Source organism: Strongylocentrotus purpuratus, unplaced genomic scaffold (assembly GCF_000002235.5).
Source record: "Strongylocentrotus purpuratus isolate Spur 01 unplaced genomic scaffold, Spur_5.0 spur5_scaffold_12, whole genome shotgun sequence".
NCBI lineage: Eukaryota > Metazoa > Echinodermata > Echinoidea > Camarodonta > Strongylocentrotidae > Strongylocentrotus > Strongylocentrotus purpuratus.
In genome coordinates, this window is record NW_022145597.1 from 22,347,746 (window position 1) to 22,367,213 (window position 19,468).

General features: G+C 36.5%; 1 protein-coding gene across 2 annotated transcripts in view; it reads right to left on the minus strand.

The window, feature by feature from the left end:
- Positions 1-19,468, minus strand: part of LOC587391 (calpain-5) — a 31,844-nt gene that overhangs the window by 10,857 nt on the left and 1,519 nt on the right. For both annotated transcript variants that reach the window (XM_787120.5, XM_030982123.1), the window contains exons 2-8: positions 12,431-12,625; positions 5,835-5,966; positions 4,664-4,872; positions 2,620-2,812; positions 2,142-2,329; positions 1,151-1,228; positions 25-220 (exon numbers count right to left, since the gene is read on the minus strand). In XM_787120.5, coding sequence (XP_792213.2) covers positions 25-220; positions 1,151-1,228; positions 2,142-2,329; positions 2,620-2,812; positions 4,664-4,872; positions 5,835-5,966; positions 12,431-12,604 — 1,170 coding nt within the window. In that variant the 5' untranslated portion in view covers positions 12,605-12,625. The remainder of the gene's footprint in view (positions 1-24; positions 221-1,150; positions 1,229-2,141; positions 2,330-2,619; positions 2,813-4,663; positions 4,873-5,834; positions 5,967-12,430; positions 12,626-19,468) is intronic.

A 19,468-nucleotide genomic window follows, 5' to 3' on the forward strand; every position in this document is an offset into this window, starting at 1 on the left:
TATAAGTAGTACAATGGGGCATACCTGTGGGTTCTGAAGGAATGTTTCTTTCACGTTGATGCATCCACCAGCTCTGTTCAAGACGCTATTGGAGTTATATTTCCATTCGCTGATGAACAAGCTCTCATGCCAGGTGCGTTGAAGGCTTAGGTATGTCTTGTTGGGCATCCGGCAGATTACAAGGGTTGTGAAGTGTTGACAGAACTGATCGAATGGCATCCTTTGGAGTTAAGTTATAAAGAAGAGGATTTATTTAAGATGAGGATCACCAAAACACTCTCTTTTTTCACTCTACATTGATTGATTGATTGATTGGAATTTATTCCATTTTATATATCAATTGTTTGCACAATAAAGAACATAGTTGACAAAGTAAGTTCAAAATTATGAAATGAAACAGGAACCTACTGGAAAGCATAGCTTGTTTTTGTAGGTTCCCAAGAATAAATATAATATGAACATTATATTCATAAATGATTTTAAAGTGTCTTAATAATAAGGTTCATAAGGTAATCACAGTAAAATAGATATAATACAATAACATATTTTCTTAAACCCTTTTAAAGTGTCTAATTAATAGAAATAAACAAAAGGAACAGAATTACAAAACGGGACACAAAGGACAGGAAACTGACATAATAAGATAAGACAAGACGTGACAAAACAATTCATAACAGGACTGTTATGTTTGGGGTTGCCTCCTGATATCCCATATTCAAAATATAAGTTTGAATTATGACTGTTGTAAAGAGTTATAACTGCATGATGTTGTTTCAATAGTAGTATACATATATCTATAATGTTCTCTCGGTATTATGGGCGTTCCCAACTCAAGCCATGCTTTCCGGGTTTTCGCCTCCTTCCGTATCTGAATTATTTACTGTATATTCTTTGTTGAAATAATTGTTACATATATCCTGTATATATACATTGTGTTTCATATTGTACTGTTGAGAAGGAAATAAATGTTAATAAAAAAATAAAAATTAAAAATTTTAAAAAAATGTAATTGGAAATAAAATATCAAAGTTGCCAATTTGAGAAGAAATATACCATCATTACGTCATAAGGATAACCCTTTAATCAGTATATTGACACTACATTATTTTCAAAAAGGAAGAACTGCAGGAAAATAGGAATGACAACATACCAGAACTCTCCGTCATCTTCATTCACGATTCCAATGCTCTTGCGTTGGCTTTCACTAATGTTCTGCCACTCTGGTGACCTGTAGAGGAAGTTTGGTAAGTTTTATGAGTAGGTAAGAGTATTTTATTAGTGACATGCATTCAGAAATCACAACATCTTTCATGTTTGATTAATAATGTGCATTCCCCCTATCATCACAGACCTGCCAACCTCTGGAGTTCAAAAACTGTATTTTTTAATCCCAAAAGTTGTATTTTACTGACAAAAATTGTATCCAAAAAAAAAAAGGATCAATGCCTCTTACAGTTCCCACATATAGGAAGACATTTTTTTTATGGATCATTGGTTGAATATGCATGTTTTGTCATGACTGGTGTGTTCAATGAACCAATGAACATCCCCAAATTGCGGATGTGAGATGCTTGTAGGATACTTTACAGGACAGAATGGTTTTGGGGTTTTGTTTTGGCAAATCGTACTGTCATATTTACTTCTAAAGATCGTACGAAATACGATTAAATCGTACTGGTTGGCAGCTCTGTCATCATCATCATCAGTATCATAATCAGTATCATCATCCTCATTATCTTCCTTATTATGTTCATCATTATCATCACTATCATCATCATCCTTACTTCCACCTTTACCACTTTCTTTGTCATCACCTTTAATGACTTTAACATCAACAAATTCATTTCCACAACTACCATTTTATACCAAATATCATCCTGTCCACTACCATCATTATGTTCATGTTGATGATTGTGCTGGACATATCTCTGGCTGGGGTCTATAGATAATGTGAGTTCTACCTAGATCAAACTGCCTTCAACAAGATAATGTAAATATCAGATTTGACAATTACCACCATCAAAATCACCACAATCACTAACATCAATGTGAACACTAACACTACCACCACCATCATTACCACCACCACCACCACCACCACCACCACCACTACCACTACCACCATCATCTCATTTTCTTACCCGTCACTCCACGGTCCATTCCACTCCTTCTCTCCCCATGGATTCCTCAGTCTCACCAAGTACTCTTTCTCTTTCTTGAAGAATCCAGAGCTTCCCAGCTTGACAGACTTCACTGCAGTCACTCCATAGGCATGGCCTTTGACCAGTCCAACATCGGTCCTTGCTTCCATCTCTTCAGCATTGGTTACCTTTAACGTAAATCATCAGAAATGTTACTTCTTTTTATCTATCTGCTCTTACAAAATTTCAACATTTCGAAATAAAAATATTATTTCATAGACATATCATGTTTTCTTCTGTCACTTTGCGGAGACAGAGTTGATTTATTTAGACCTTTGAAAACTACTGTATCTTTTTTAATTTAATTCCATTTATTGAAAATTTAAAAAAAAAATATACAAAAACATCAATACAATAGAAGAATAATATCAAAGAACAACAACATAAATATCTCTAGAGGTTAATCCAGTACATGTACCTTGATGGATGCACTCATTTGAAACCTTCTCTCGCTGTATTTCTTCATCTGGGAGTGGAGCTCCTTCTTCTTGTTCTGATCTGCTTGGAACTCTGGATCGGCGAGGTTGATCTGCTCTGCCACGCCCCCGGTGAAGTCCACCAGGGCGTCGGCTGTGTTGCCCCCATCCAGGTTCTCATAACAACCAGAGATCCTATTAGATTAAAAAGAGACGGTAATTAGTCAATGAGTCTTGGTATCATCCAGCATCATGTAACATATGATATCAATAGCAATAATACTTCACGAGGAGAATGATGATGATGAAGAAGATGATGATGAAGAAGATGATAACGAAGATGGTGATAACGAAGATGGTGATAATGATGTCAATGATTCTGATTCTGATGAGAGTGTTACGATGTGATGATTGTTACGATGATGAAGAGGAAGAGGAGGATGATAATGATTGTGATGAGGATGATGGTGATGATGAAGATGGTGATGATGATGATGATACTGATGATATCAATGATTCTGATACTGATGATGGTGATGATTGTTACGATGATGAAGAAGGGGGGGGGGGAGGAGGAGGAGGAGGAGGAAGTGGAGGATTATAATGAATCTGATGGGTATAATGATAATGATAATGAAGATGATGATGAATTGTGGTATTGATAATAATAATAATAAAGATTAATAACAAAAAAATTAAAAAAATTACAATCATCAGCACCAATAATAACATATATACAATATAATTCCTCCTTTTTTTCTCTCTTTACAACTGCGAAGTGAAGCCAATGCAAAAATTGTTATGTTTTTTTTTCTTCTTCAACTGATTGCATTTGAAGGCTGTAATCACACCTCAGATAATCAGAATTGTAAGTGACTTACATGTATTTTATTTACCAACTCAATTTAAAAAGCAAGGCTATGGTTAGCTTGTGGTTGGTGGTCGAGTGTCAAGATGATTGGATTGTACAACAATTTGCATGCATATCTAATAATCCATCTCAATAAATACAGTAAGCTCTTTGAATCAAACAAAATTCACTCAATTCAGTTCACTTCAAACTAAAATACATTAAATATGGAAAGCACAATTGCTAGTTAAACAAAGCATGAACATTTTCCATAAAATTGTGAAAGTTTCCCTCCCCTTTAAAAAGTGAATAGGATCTGCATCATTCATTCTTCTTCTTTTTTTTCTTCTTTTTTTTTGGGGGGGGGGGGGGGGGGGGGGGGGGGGGGCTTCTTCTTTTCAATCATATCCTCACCCCAAACTAAAAATAGTTTTTATTTTCTGTTCAAAAGTGTACTTTTTATAAATCCCAAGCAACTACATGAACAAAAATCTTTGAGACTGTTTATACTGCAAATTTAAATGTTTGTTATGTCGAAATTGGCTTCAGGCTTTACAAAGTCAAAGTTAAAGGGTCAGGGTCAAGGTTCCAAATGGATTTTATGTTAGGTTTATGGTAAGGGTTAAGGTAGTGCCTATTCAGTATTTGGAGATTGACCATAGAGCAATAGTCGCCAAAGCATGTGTCGTGCAACCTGCCAGTCAATAAATCAAGCCACTGCTACAATCAGATCAATCGATACCTATAAAGTCACTTAGGCATAAATAAAAATGATGTTGCATTGCCCTTTGTGACCGACCTAAAAACCTTAAAATCTATGGTCAGCTTTTTAATAATTTTTAGAAAAATGTTTAACACATAGATATGTTTTTGTTCGTTTGAATGGGATATAAATACAGAAAATCATTAAATTATTCCCAAATTCTCACTCGTCTTCTGCCTTAGTTTCAAAATCCTTCTAGGCAAAGCATAAACAAGTAGACCCCGGCCTCGTTTAAGTGTATATACCATGCACTGCACCAGCTAGAAACCAGTGAGATTTGGGTGCATTTCCGGTCTTTAGCTTTGTGGCATGGTCACTGTTTTGACAGAAAAAAAGAAAAAGGAAACTGACAGACCGACCCAGGTTCTGGCACCTAAAGAGCAATACAACATCTCTTTTCTTTTAGGACTTATCCTCTAATGACCAAACTTACTTAGCATAGGCCTTCTCAAGAAGAGCACTCCAGAATTCATTGCCCTCTTCGGAGTGTGTGTAGATAAGTTTGTTGCCATGTGTCGGCAGTCTGTCATCGATCACCACATCGGTCCACTTGCCAAAGCGCCAGAATCGGAAGTGAAAGATGCCGGCATACTTTTCCTTGTTATCTGCGTCCCAGTCTTGATCTTTAGCATTGGGAACAACCTAAGAAATAAAGAAATTTGTCAAGGTTGATGATGATAATGTTTGTAATAAGCAAAAACCTACTTAAATCCAGCTCTGCTACCTGCATGAACATGTAATGCTAATAATAATCTACATGTACATCCAAACATCTAGTTAGTTTAAATATTAATCGAAAGAATTTCTTAATTAAAAAAAAAAAAATTAACAAAATCAACAACAAAAATCAACTTTTTGCCCCTGCCCCCCACCTGGTGAAAATGATTTAAGCCCCTCCTCTTTGTACTCTGAGATTGTTTTGTTTTGATGCCCCTTCCCAACCGAAGGTTCTTTGGCAAAACTGTTTCTGCTGATAGCTAGCTCTTACACATTTTCTTACAGCTTTTCAAATCATGATTAATCTACATGTACATGTACCCACAAAACCCTTTTTTTTTTGCATGAGGGATGGAAGCAGGGGTTAAGAAGAGGGGATGTTGATGAAACACCCCCCAGGTCTTAGTTTGGAAGATGGTGGGTTCTTAGTTTAAAATTATTATTTATTTATTTATTTATTTATTTTTTACTTTTGAATAACCGGGTCTGGAGGAAAGACTACGCTTGATTCTCATGTTATTCCACAGGAAAAGGATTATGGGGTCTTAGTTTTGAAGATTTTTTTAAATTTTTGAAATAACCGGGTCTGGATTTAAGACTGCGCGCTATACCCATGCTTTATTACAGGGTTTTAGTTTTGAACAAATTCGACAAAATATCCCTTCAAATTTATTACATTTGTGGGTAAAGTTATTATTACATTTGTGGGTGATTCAAAATTATTACATTTGTGGGTAAAGTGCTTATTACATTTGTGGGTGAAATTATTACATTTGTGGGTAAAGTGTTATTACATTTGTGGGCGTTATTACATTTGTGGGTGTAACAGGGGGGGAGGGGTCATTTGCATATATCGAAGCAAAAGTGATGCCGTTTGGCAGGCTTACAGTTTCCCATAGTTCCTTCTCCTGTGCAAGGTTAGCAGTAGCAGCTACAAACCAGCAGTTTCCTAGCTGGCCCTGGGACACATCACCGCTCTTGGTGCCGTCTACCACAAGATGAGGATCACTCGTAAGTTCCTGCAGCAGAAAAAAAAAGATGGAAAAAGTCAATTAGCAGAAAAACAATGCAAAGCACAGTTTCATTTGAATGAAGTAGCACTACATTTTGTATGTTTTGGTTGGAGTATATTTCTCAAGAACTGTGCAAGATGGATATGTGGAAAAAACACAGAAAGAGAAAACCATTAGACAATTAATGGTGCTGTATTGTAAAGCAATGTGGAGATTGTCTTCCCTGATGGACACACCAAAAACTTCAACAACAACAAAAGATGGAAAAGTCAAATGGTACAATGGGAGTTTTAAAAAGAGCTGGTTGAGCCTAATGAGGGCCTGATTTTACATATCTTTATACATACATGTACATGTACATGTACAGTATGTGTACCCGTTATTCAAAATGTCCAGGTTATTGGTGATTTTAAGCTATCAGTGTGCCTAGATTGTACTTGTTCATATCATGGACCTACATGTACATGTTTAAACATGTGTGTACACATACTTGTAGGTCTACATGATGTGCATGCATGTAATCCTAAACCAATGCGGGAAAAAAAGAGTCTTAGAATTCCATCCGGTGGTTTTCATGGATTTATCCTCTTTTTGTTTAATAATTACAAGAACACTTTTTCCAAGCTCTATCAGAACTTTCCAGAGCCAAATCACCCCAAGTTCCCAAGTTTCTGTTGTGGTTTCTGTTATGCTGCTGTAGTTAATTGTTGTTGTCGTTCACTCTTACATTTCTTATTAATTATTTACATGTACAATACGAACTCAAGAATGTATACATCCTATAACCCTACACTGTAAGACAAAACTCTGTAAATTGGCTAAATATACAGTACATATCATCGCCTGGGTGGCAGAAGGGCGTTAGCACGAATATCAGGTAAAAAATGAAGCGTTAAGCACAAGGACGTTAGCACTAAATCGCCTCAAACTTTTTTTAAACTGACTTATTTCCGAAAAAAATTGTGGCCGTGTTCTACTATAACATTTTTATTAGTCTTTTAAGTTTTGAAACAATTTTCGGGATGGAAGCAGTTTGAATATATAACAAATCTTTAAATGCAAATAATTCAAAAAGTAGTTTTTGAGTCACTTGCACGCTAACGCCCTTCTGCCAGCCGGGCGATGATATATACTGTACATGTATCAATCAAAATACAGATTTTCAAGAGGCTTCACACAATTTCCAGGTGAGCAAACTTCTTATCAAGGGCGGGAGAACCAATATTGACTCTCTGTATTACTTGTTTGACAATCAAAGGAATTCCATAATCCTATTTCAATAATAAGGTCTTTCCTTTTCAGATCTACATGTATCATCTCATAATTTTTAGAAATATTTTTCAGTCAGAATACGTCATATTGCATGGTCCAATAACCTTTTGGCATAATATGACCTACCCACGTTTGTGCAAATACATACTCCACATGAAATTGATTGTCCCTTATTTTCTTGTACAGATTATCACAATAACCCCTGCTTAAGTTCAGAGTTTCAGACTCAATCAAATCCTTTCAGGGGTGTCTGATCATTTTAAATAGTCAAGTAAATCAAGTTTGTCTGTCTGTCTGTCTGTCTATCTCTCTCTCTCTCTCTTAATTTCCCACCCTATCCTCACCCCACCCCTCTCTGTCTGAAGTTCTCCTTCTCAACCCCCCCCCCCCCCCCTCTCTCTAGCTCTTTCTCTGAGAACCACCTACTACACTGTACATGTTTACCGATTTATACCACTTAGCGTGGGTGTCATGTCACGGATGACTGGATGAGTAACAAACATAATTAGCTTATCATTCATAATGGTTAAACTTTGCTCACTGAAAAATCACTCCTAACTTTGTTTGCATTTTAATTCAAACAATTAATCTTTTAGTAAATGACTATAAAAAATTAATACATTTAAATCAGCCCCTCCCATGGTGTGTGATTGTGCATGTTGCACGCTCACATATTGGATACATATCATTATCATTAACATATTTTTGATATATCTCGATCCTTCCAAGCCTACATTATCAAACTCACTTTGGATTAACTAAAATGTATTATGTTAACAGTGTTTTGAAGTTGAACACATACACTTTGCACACTGTACACGAATGTTCTTTGAACATACGTACCTTTGTACCGAACATGTACACGTGTACTTTGACATAATTTGGTAAATTTTATGAACTTTATACATGTAGCTGAAGATGAAATATTTTCATTGCCCCCTTTAAAATGACTTTTCATTTCATTCAACGATGAAGTAACGAAAATTTCCAAACATTTGTCTGGTCAAGCCCACCCCCCCCCCCAAAAAAAAAAAAACATGACAAAGGACTCATGCCTTAACTCTCAAATGTTCAATTTTTTTAAACTGAAATCTAATGAGTAATATACTGTACAAAGCGAACCAGACATATCTACACGTACAGTAATTGCATACCGGGTGCTAATTACATTGATTGACAAATAAAACAATCTTTTTGTGGAAGGATCCCTAAAAGATGTACATGTATGTTTTGAGGTCAGTTCTGATATGTCTACAGCCAGCTGTCGATACTAGCGACACTAACGCATTAGGTTGTTTGACGAGCAAACCGTATCAGACGACAGGCATGCCAGCGTATTAATAATTAACCAGCCACTTCGGAGATAGTCAATGGGTTTATAAACAATGACAAAATCATTACTATCCTTTAATAGATCAGAGAGGAATGGTGCAATTTGAACTAATTTTGCTTTGCAATTACAAAGAAAAATTTCATGAATAAATGCATGCAGGGCATTGTAAAATGTACATCTGTACAGCTCACTATTAAGATCAATAATATTCACAAATTTTGCAATGTAATTTGGCCTTCAGGCACTTTTTTACCAGTACCTTAATGTTCAAACAAAAGAATAAAAAATATGAACAAAATATATATATATGGAACTGGCAAGGTACATGTACCAGGTGGGATTCTATAAGGTGGAAGAGGTGTAATGGGGGAAGATATGTTTGAGAAGAATAGCAGAGAGGGAGGGAAGAAAGGGAGGGGAGAAAGAGGGGGAGGAAGATGAGAGGGTTTTGACAAAATGTCTTGCCACCTTTTGCCCAAAAGGTGGGTTTTTCAAGGAAAAGAGTTGAGATTGATTTGGATCATTTGCAAGTCCTCCAATCAATCGCAAGTTTGCAGTCTCCTATCTCTATGTAATGTACATTTGTACAAACATTGTAGTTCTGATTGATATCAATCGCAAATAAGTTGTGATTAATAACAACTCTTTATGAGACGGCCGGCCAGGGCCTTGATGTGCATGTACAGCTTTAATAGAGTAGACCTATTTGCATCACATTGCCATTTATCATTAGACTACAACACTTTTGAAAACCTTATCACTTGATCACCTTTAAAATACGCTACAAGTTGGTTTCATATTGATTGATCAGATGTTTGTATATGAATCATTCTGACCACACCTGCAATGTGGTCTGCAAATCAGATTTACTGCACACTTCCCGAACATGATTTGCAGCTGGATGAAAAGTCTGATTCAAAATATGTGGGTCTACGATGTACAATGAATGCATCTACATCTACATTTATGTTGAGCTGATCTGTATTAAGCCTATACACATAATAAATTCTGCATGTGGTATAAATAAATCAATACAACATGTACAAGTACATGTATGTTTAGCCTCCAGATTAGTCAGTGTATCATATACATGTATGACTTTAATAGTACAAGAGTAGTTTTCCCATTTAAATATGCAAAGGCTCAATGTAATACAATGTATTTTTTCACAGAGAGGACCGGACTAAGATTGTAGGGTCTGTATGGACACGCCCGGGCCCCCAGTTAAAATTTAAAAAGTTAAATGAATGTAGGAGGGATATGGAGTGATTGGGGTCCATGGGCATCAGACACCTGTTAGTGTTAAGACCTGTGTACATTATCATTTTCATTATCCTTTTGGTAATTGGTAATTGTCAAACTTTCCAGAATTACATGTACCTGTACATGTACATCAGTTGCTTCAACCAAATTATTAGTAAACACAAGTACAGGGCATGGGCACGGTCGACCAATAAATCAGTTTTTCAAATGACTTCAAACTACAGTTTCTAATGTCAATAAATACTGTCAACAACCAATTTAAACTGTAGGCCCCATACACCTGTATGAATTAGATTTTAATATCATAATTGAAAATAAGCTACAAGTACTATGCAATCTAGTGCACCAAATAAAAGTACCATTGTTCATATATATACATTGTTCATGCAAGGCTATTCAATATATGCATGCCTGAATATTGTATGCTTTGATATTGGAAAGTAAATTCAAGGTTACTATTTTTACACACGTTTGGCCTTAACGCATGTACATGATGTACATACTGCACGATTAGAAGTTAAATGTACACAACATCTGCACTATTCATCACAGTGCTCATTCTCATCGCTTCGCTCAAAGCCTCTCATCATTTTCTCATCTTCATTATCACCACGATGTCTTTACAAGCCGATAACAAAGAGCCAAATTACTGGGTCAGGATACATGTACATGTACTATACGTGTACATGCATCTCTTCCTGTGCTACAACTGTACACTCTGTTTTAAAAAAAATGAAAAATTATAAAAATCAGATAAATAATGTAAAAGCAATCTACAGTGCAATTTTATACAACTGCAGTGCACATTTCCAAATGACTGATAAAATGTGTACACATAATTTGCAGGTACTAATTCTTATCAGTCATTGTAAACAGTGTCTACTTGTACGAGACTACAATAAGGCTCTGTAAATTAGCCGCTCCCAAAATTATTAGTAGGCCTACTTGACACAGCCAGAAACTGACAGGTCTAGGCTCTGCTCAAGGCTCTAGGAATTAAGGTAAAGTTTCAAATTAGAGTGTGCGCTTGCAGGCTCTAATATTAACTGAACTAAGTCTAGGCTTAGCCATCCCCCACTTTCTCTCTTTAATTAGAAACATGGGGGTCATTATTCACAAATTTGTGTAGATTAGAGCAAATTTCCGACAAAATCAGTCGATTTGGGCAGAGGTCTATAGTAAAAATCTGGAAAATTTCTCAAATAATCACCCAATTTATCAATTAATTGCTTGGCACATGCCATGAATTAGTCATAATGATAGTGAAGAGTGAAGCCAATCCTTAGTTTCCCTCTTAAAGCTTAATATGTTACTCAGGTGCGCAATGTCTGACACGTTACCATAGCAACCAAGCTAAATATTATACAGAGAAAAGGAAGTGTTCTTATTTTCTCAAACCCTGTCCTGTCATTGTATGCTAAATATACTGTATGTAACGTATACACAGTACATTTATGCAGGATGACATACATGTATCACGTCCTGTACGGCGCAACTCGTCAAGTCTAGCCATTTGTAAATGAAAAGGGGGAAAGGAAAGCGTATACAAATAACAAAATTCTTCATACTGTAACCCCTTCCCATGCCCCCCCCCCAAAAAAAAAAAAATTGTACTACTGATATTGCTCTATGAGTATGATGAAGTAAATGTAGTTTCCTACTTGCAGAATTCCAGCAGATATTCTCTTTTGAATTCTGCACCACCACCATTTTATACTAGTTTGAAATTGCTGAAGGCCTTCGTCTATTTGTTACCAATTAATTACTGTAAGGTGTGTAAGGGTACTTTCTCTTTCTCAGGTACACAGTAGCTTTACAATGCACATTAAACAAATGCCAAAACCATTGGAAACCGAAACTGGTCTTTTAAGACTTTTAATCTCACCTCAGTTGATAGATCTACAGTGCATCTGCTTTCATGTTCTAGCTGGCTTGATAGGGTAGCTTAGCAAAATACAGTGGCACAAAAAGACGCATCCGGAATGGAAAATACGTAATTGCTCAAAATGATAATTGTTATGACATTATGAAAGAACACAGGACTACAGGACCAATAAATATCTATACTACCTTGATCAGACTTAATATTACAATAAGTAGGATTAAAATATGTCAAATTACAAAATGTTATTCTCTGTTGGGCATTTTTTTGCATTCCGGACGCTTCTTTTCCTGCCACTACATTTTGATAAGCTACCTAAACCAGTTTTCATGTTAAATTTTTCAAATTTTGTTGGCAAGATTATGGGAACACCTGGGTCAGGGTCATCTTATTATCTGCCGTAGTTTACAGGAGGGATTAGACCGCTCTGCAAGGTCACTGGACAGGTGGTTATCTCATCAACTCAGCTCTCAGTTAACATAAGAAAAAGAGGATCATGGGGGACCAATGGTCACCGATTAGGCATGGTTTGTTATATAGAGGGCGCAAGTAGCTACCAGTAGTGCAGTGGGCCTTTAATGCAGTTCTTGGACAGCTCATATCACAATATGCTTCATATTTTATAATGTACATCTTGTTATCTTTACATGCATTAATGGGGAAAAAGGACGCATCACTAACAGTAATTCAAAAAACAGAAGATACAAAATCTGAGCTTACCCCAGGTCGTTTCCATTCGATCTTCCCGGGCGAGGTTCTCTTGTGGAAGAGAGAAGCATCTGCAGCAGGGAACTCCGGGTCCTCGAAGGGCGACCCACTGCTCTGGGCAGCCTTGCGCAACTGGTCATAGTTCTGACCCTTGAAGAATACCACGTTATTCCCAAACAGACCCATGTTCTAGCTATAGTCGATCACCTGTTAAAATAATTACAATCAAATGTCATTAATAATGAGGATATTGATAACAATAATGATGATGATGGTGATTTTGGTGATGGTGAAAACAGAATAATGATAAAGATAACAATAATGATGATATTCATAATGATGATGACGATACTGATGATGATAGTGATGATGACAATAATGATGATAACGAGAATGAAAATCACGAATTACTTCGAACATACGTGTATAATATGTCTGTGCACAAAAGAACTTTCGGTAAAAGGCAAGGCAATAAATAAGATTTGGAAGAAACATACAGCACACATCCGCAAGCTACCAGAAAAACAAACCATTCTTCACCTTCAATCATCACCAATATTTAAAAAAATCTATTTCTGCTGAATGCTGTAAAAAAAAAAAAAAAAAATTATAAATTTAAGAGTTATAAACCACTTGCAGATTGTCAAAATGAAATAAAAATTAATAAGAAGGCAAACTGTGAATGTGTGTATGATGAGAACATATTTAAATAAGTCAACTTAAATACAGTGTACATGCAATTATGTACAGGTGTATTCTATTATTCCCTGTTCTCTATGGTCACATGAGAAGCTTATATGGTTCTTAATATACCCATGTTTATGCATTCGAAGTTGGAGATCTGGGATTGGTCGACTTAATGCCTGTAAATGCACAGTAGCTACAATATGTACATGTAAATAGTATTTGGCTGTATCCAGTGGTTGACATTCACATAAACAAAGGATTACCGGTATCATTGTGAATTATCTTGGATTTATCCACAGATACATAATTAGATCCTTCACTATTAACTTCCTCTATTTCTGAAATCAAAACCCTTATAGCTAACAAGTGAAAAATGCACATGTAAGACCCAGAAAAAGATCATTACCAGTACTTATCAGAATCTCTGAGGCTGTTCACACCGCAATGAGATAGCACGGTCTATCGTAGCACCCCCTTTTTTCTAGCGCGCGCTAGACCGCGCTATCTCTCGTGGACCACCCCCAAGAGGTGCTCCAGTGGCACGCCGTTTTGGCTCGCCGTGGCTCGCTGTTGGGCGGACCGAAACGACGTTGTACCTCCCACACCGCAGAGATAGCGCGGTCTAGCGCGCGCTATCTCTGCCGGTGTGAAGAGGCTGTTCACACCGGCAGAGATAGCGCGCGCTAGACCGCGCTATCTCTGCCGGTGTGGAAGGTACAACGTCGTTTCGGTCCGCCCAACAGCGAGCCACGGCGAGCCAAAACGGCGTGCCACTGGAGCACCTCTTGGGGGTGGTCCACGAGAGATAGCGCGGTCTAGCACACGCTAGAAAAAAGGGGGTGCTACGATAGACCGCGCTATCTCATTGCGGTGTGAACAGCCTCTCTGACTCAACCACTATACATGTACATGTCTACAAGTGTTTGATGCAGCTCCATTCTGAAAAGGACATCACCAAGGAACAGTCAACTTCCTGATTTTGAATCTAAACCCCTCGAAAGTGGAAAAGGCCCAAAAGGGAGCTTAATGTATATATATAGATAAACTTATCCTGGTGTGTTCTCATGAGCCAAAAGTAATCACAAGACATCAAGAATATCGTTAGATTTTTTTCTTAATTTCCCCAAATAACATTTTCATAAATTGTTCGAAGCAACTTGCAAACAAAATTAGGTACACAAAGGCTTAATTATAACTTCTGATAGTCACATACATGTAAATGTATCTGACAGAAAGTCAACATCCCATAAAAACACAGTTTGTTTCAACAGGCATAAACTTTTTTTTCAGTTGGGGAGAGAGGGGCACCAGGGGGTCACTAATTACTGTGGCAGGAGGGGGCACCTGGCAATACTGGAAGTTTGTTTGGCAAAGCCTTCCGTTCTAACCTCCGCAACAAAAATATAAAGTTTTAATAACATTTCACAAGAAACAAGAAAGTGTACAAAAGAAAGAAAAAAACATACAAAGAAACATAAAAAGAAACAATGTAAATGAGCATTTCTCCAATTATTCAAGAAATCATCTGCATGTACATTGGCATTGCAGAGAAATATATAGGTTCCATGAGGAATAACGTTCTCTGATGCTCGTATTAGACCTTGGATAGTGAGACGACGCTTTAGAGTATACACTAGGCCTGTCCTCACTATCTCGAGATTGCCAAATATCCAGCTATTTGAATTATCCCGATCGCAAACTATCCAGCTAATTTACGTCTTCATTAGACCGAAGTAGCAATTAGCTGGATATTTGGTCGGGGTAATATCCCAAGATATCTTGGTCTATAGTTTGCAAAATATCCCACTACTTTGCAAAATATCCCACTACTTTGCAAAATATCCCACTATTTCCCAAATAGCGGGTAACATCCTAAATCCGTACGCTGGTCATACAGTCGGTCGCTGAAGTGCGCATGCGTCAATCTTGATATTATTATTCAAGCTAGTTGGTGATGAGCGTATTGGTCTAATGAAGACGCAAATTAGCTGGATAGTTTTCAATCGGGATAGTTCAAGTAGCTGGATATTTGGCAATCTTGAGATAGTGAGGACAGGCCTAGAGTATACAAGGTTTGAATAATAAATCAGGAACCTTGGTTTGACCTGTGGCTAGGCGAAACCCCCGAGGTTGTCTATTTCCTTTCGAAGATATTTTTATCACAGACACAGTGTCGAGGCAGACTCTTGAGTGATTTTTAATCAATCCACAATTTTTACTGTAATAAGCTTACACGTACAGTACTACATGTACATACTGAATGAATAAAATATTATGCTATGAATATTATATTAGGGGTTTGCTAAATTGGGAACATACTGTATACAGAACAGCTGTATATTGTACTTACAGGGCTCAACATGCTCTAACATGAGGTTCGTCAGGAAATGGGGAAATACAAAATAAATGAACACCTCACATTTTAATGGTCGACCTACATTTTTGCGCAATGAAAAAGTACCCCTCAGAATTGTTTGGGAAATCAGAGTAACTAATAAAACAAAACACTTTAAAAGTAATGTGTGTTTCTTCTAAAATATGTTGTGTGTAGTTTGGATATCCCCTCCCTTTGTAATGGGTTGAAATGCGTGCATGTACATGTACTGGTGTACATTGTATGAACATACATGTACTGTAAGCTTGAACATTAAAGAAGAAGTTTTCATGCATGCATAAGGTCTTTAGAATTGAAACATTGGTAAGGCAATAAGATCAAACTAAAATCAACAGGGTCGCAACTTAAGAGCAATTTCAATACCCTATCGTAAAATGTATGCATGTTTATATTCCATAGAAATCATACATCTTTGTCAAGTTCACACGTTTCAAAAGGTGACTCACAAGGCTATTGAAATTGCATTAAAGGTTGATTTTTCAAAAGTAGCTGCTATCCTGTCGATCCGAGACGTGTTTGGTGATGTACAGTGAACATACATGTACATGTACATGTACACTGTACATTTTAATAGGCCCCTGCACATGTACATGTACGGAACAAAATACCTTAGAATTGCCCTGTTATAAGAAAAGACTGGGAATTTCTGGGTAAAGATTAATTTGATCATTGAGACCTGGGACCCTTTTCACAAAGCCTTTTTTCAATGACAAATGACAAAGATAAGTGACAAATCTGCTGATATAAACCAATCAGAAGCAATGATTTCACTAGCTTATAACAAAAACTGTCTTTTGTCAATGATGACACGTTTTGTGGAATGGGGTCCTGCTCTGCAGATCTCTACACATTATTGAGATTCATAAACTAGAAATGTATGTATGTATTGTACAGTTGTACACGCCCACCCTTCTAAGAATGCAGTACCTTTGAAAGCAAGAGCAATAACAAAACGGAAAGAATGACCATGGAAAGTCAATGAATACTATACATGAAGCCTGGAAAGCGTGGGATTCACCAAAGGCAAAGGATTTAATCACAACAATGCCACTGCTTGCAAGGCGGAGTCTAAATATGTGTATGTTAATGAGGCCTCTAAATGTACATACATGTATGTATACAAGAATTCAAGTTGAATTGACAACAAACAAAAAAAACTATTCTGTAGTACTGTATTGTACAAATACAGTGTTTCATAAATGTAGAAAATATTATCTGTTGAAATCCAGAAGGGCTGTAACTCGATGAATAAGTGCATGGGTTACAGTATGTAAAAGCCTACATGTACACAAGCTTGCAGTAAAAAAATACAAGTACATGTGTGAGAGTTTACAGAACTTGGAGTGATGCTGATATTTACATATGTAGACATGCATACATATTGTCTTTTGAGACTTATCTCAAGAGTCAGATGCATGGATGGACGAATCACTATTAAATCTCGCTAATGTAAAACCAGTATCTGTCATGGCCTGAAACTTTGGTGGACTATTGTTATAATGATGACCTGCTGGTGGCATAAAAACTTTTGTGAACACTTACATTTAGTTCTGGACCAGTCACAACATTTGCAAAAGTTTCCTTACGTACACTAGCTTATCTCTAATTCTCTACTTTTGATACTTTACCATAATTCCTCAAGCCTTGAGTAGAGCCTATCACTGTCAGTCTCAGTCATTTGTGACATGAAATTGTACATATAAAATAATTCATAAAAAAGTGTGTGGCAAAAATAGTCAACTGTGACTGATTGCCAAACAAAATCAAATCAAGAAGAAGAAGAAGAAGAGCAGTATGCCATTAGCCTAGTCTCAAGTTGCAGACAAGTTGTTACACACAAAGAAGGACATTGCTTCGTGCCTGCAAAGTGCAAACTAGTAGTCTGCAGTAGGAGACTAGACACAACCTCCCCATCAATGGTATACCATTGCGGGGGATCCACCTCACAGATTCCATGGTATGTGAGATATCCAAGTAGGTCTCCAGAGCAATAATAGAGCCAACTGTCACTGATACACAACAGCTGAAAGATGGCTGTGTAAACTGTGGTGTAGATTATACTTCTACATAAACAAGTTTATACTCATTGTCATAAGTGGAGGTATAGACAGAGACTATTTCTAAATTATGTGTACCGGTATTTATGAATTTATAAATATAACTATCAGTGATCCTAATTTGTCATTATATAGCAAAAAAATATAACTGGTATCCATTCTGTAAAGTGTATGAATTACATACATGTACATGTACAGTGTATGTCTCCTATATTAATTTTTCTTGGGGATTTTATCTAGAGCTTTCTTTACATATAGCCCACTGTCACTGATACACAAAATATGAAAGAAGGCTATAGATGTAAACTGTGGGGTAGATGATACTCCTACTGTACATAAACTATTTAGAACATTTCTTCTACCAAATTTACATGTACATGTAGTTCTACATGTATACCGGTAAGTGATTTGCGAACAGAATCTGGGTATATGTGTACATTTGTGTACATATTTTCAGTTTCAGTTCCAGTTTCAGTTTATTTTCATATTTCACATGTTGTATAATACATTATTACATTTGGCACATATGTTACATCTTATTTTCATTTTTTTGTATTTATACAAACGAAGAGAATAATACATAAGACTAAGTTGAATAAAGGGAGAAATATGATGGAGCCTAAAGAGAAAGCAATGCTTGTAGGTCATAGGCTCTGGAAGTTATAACATTGATATAGTCTTGTGTATAATAAATAACGAAATTGGACTACATTTGAACTTGTTCTAAGGAATTGGCAACCATTGGCATATGACCAATGTTAAACCCATTCCTTCAGATACTTGTGGTACATAATACATTATCACCACCTGTGCGCAATGGCAATTCTCATTGGAGCGTACCAAAATGTAAGTTCTCATACAGCAATAGAATAATATGTACAGTGTATGTACTGTACATATGGACATTCTGCGCAGTGTATGAACTATGTATGTACATGTATGACTCATTTCTCTATATTTCTTGTTATTATACATTTAAACCAAGTCAACTGTCACTAATACAATTAATACTGCCTCAAGATCATAATCCTTTATCTTCACTCCAGTGTGTGATCTCGAGGCAGCAGATAGCAAGAAACTTTGTGAGAGTCCACAGGGATGAATTAAAGCTTGTTTTCTCAATTTTAAGGTTTGTAGAAGCCTTACATTTGTAGAAGAAAGATAAAAAAAAATGATGGTCTGTCAATAGGACAGGCTATCAAAGTTTTATCCTTTAGGTCTACATTATACATTGTACATGCATATCTAATACTATAGGAAAATTGGCATTGCATATAAACAGCCAATCAAATATTGACATGGAAAAGTATTGAACACATTGCAACCAAATCAAGTTCAATGTTAAAAATACAATCAAATAAAGAGAATTAATCTCATAATGCTACACTCCCTACATGAATGCTTGTTTATAATCTCCAAAACAATGCAGCTAATGTGGTATTACATAGTGAGGTTACTCTCATACAGAAGACAAAGAGTGAAGCTAATCCAACTCTACAAAATGGAGAAGAACAGACCGGATTGACACAAATCAGTTCTTTCATATGGGCGGAAGTGGTAGTAGAACCAGATGGTTTCGCATGAAACTCAAGAAACGTGGGTGCATACAGATTGCAATTAAGAGGACAGAAAGCTTTTACTGTACATCAAGAAGTGAACATACATGTAGATAACTGGAATCTTTGGGAATGCATTACTAGAGGAAGCAGTTTGTGAAACAAGCATCAACATCTTCAAATTTGTTCTTGAGACTTGAGTCGTTGAGAGACACTGAAAACTAAAAAGCGATTTATGTACAAAAGTGATGCGGCGAGACTCAAATTAATTGACTTCTAACAACATTGAATAGTAATTTTATAATAAGTTAAAAATTAAACAAAAAGCTGAAGATTATGATGTGCTTTTTTCCTT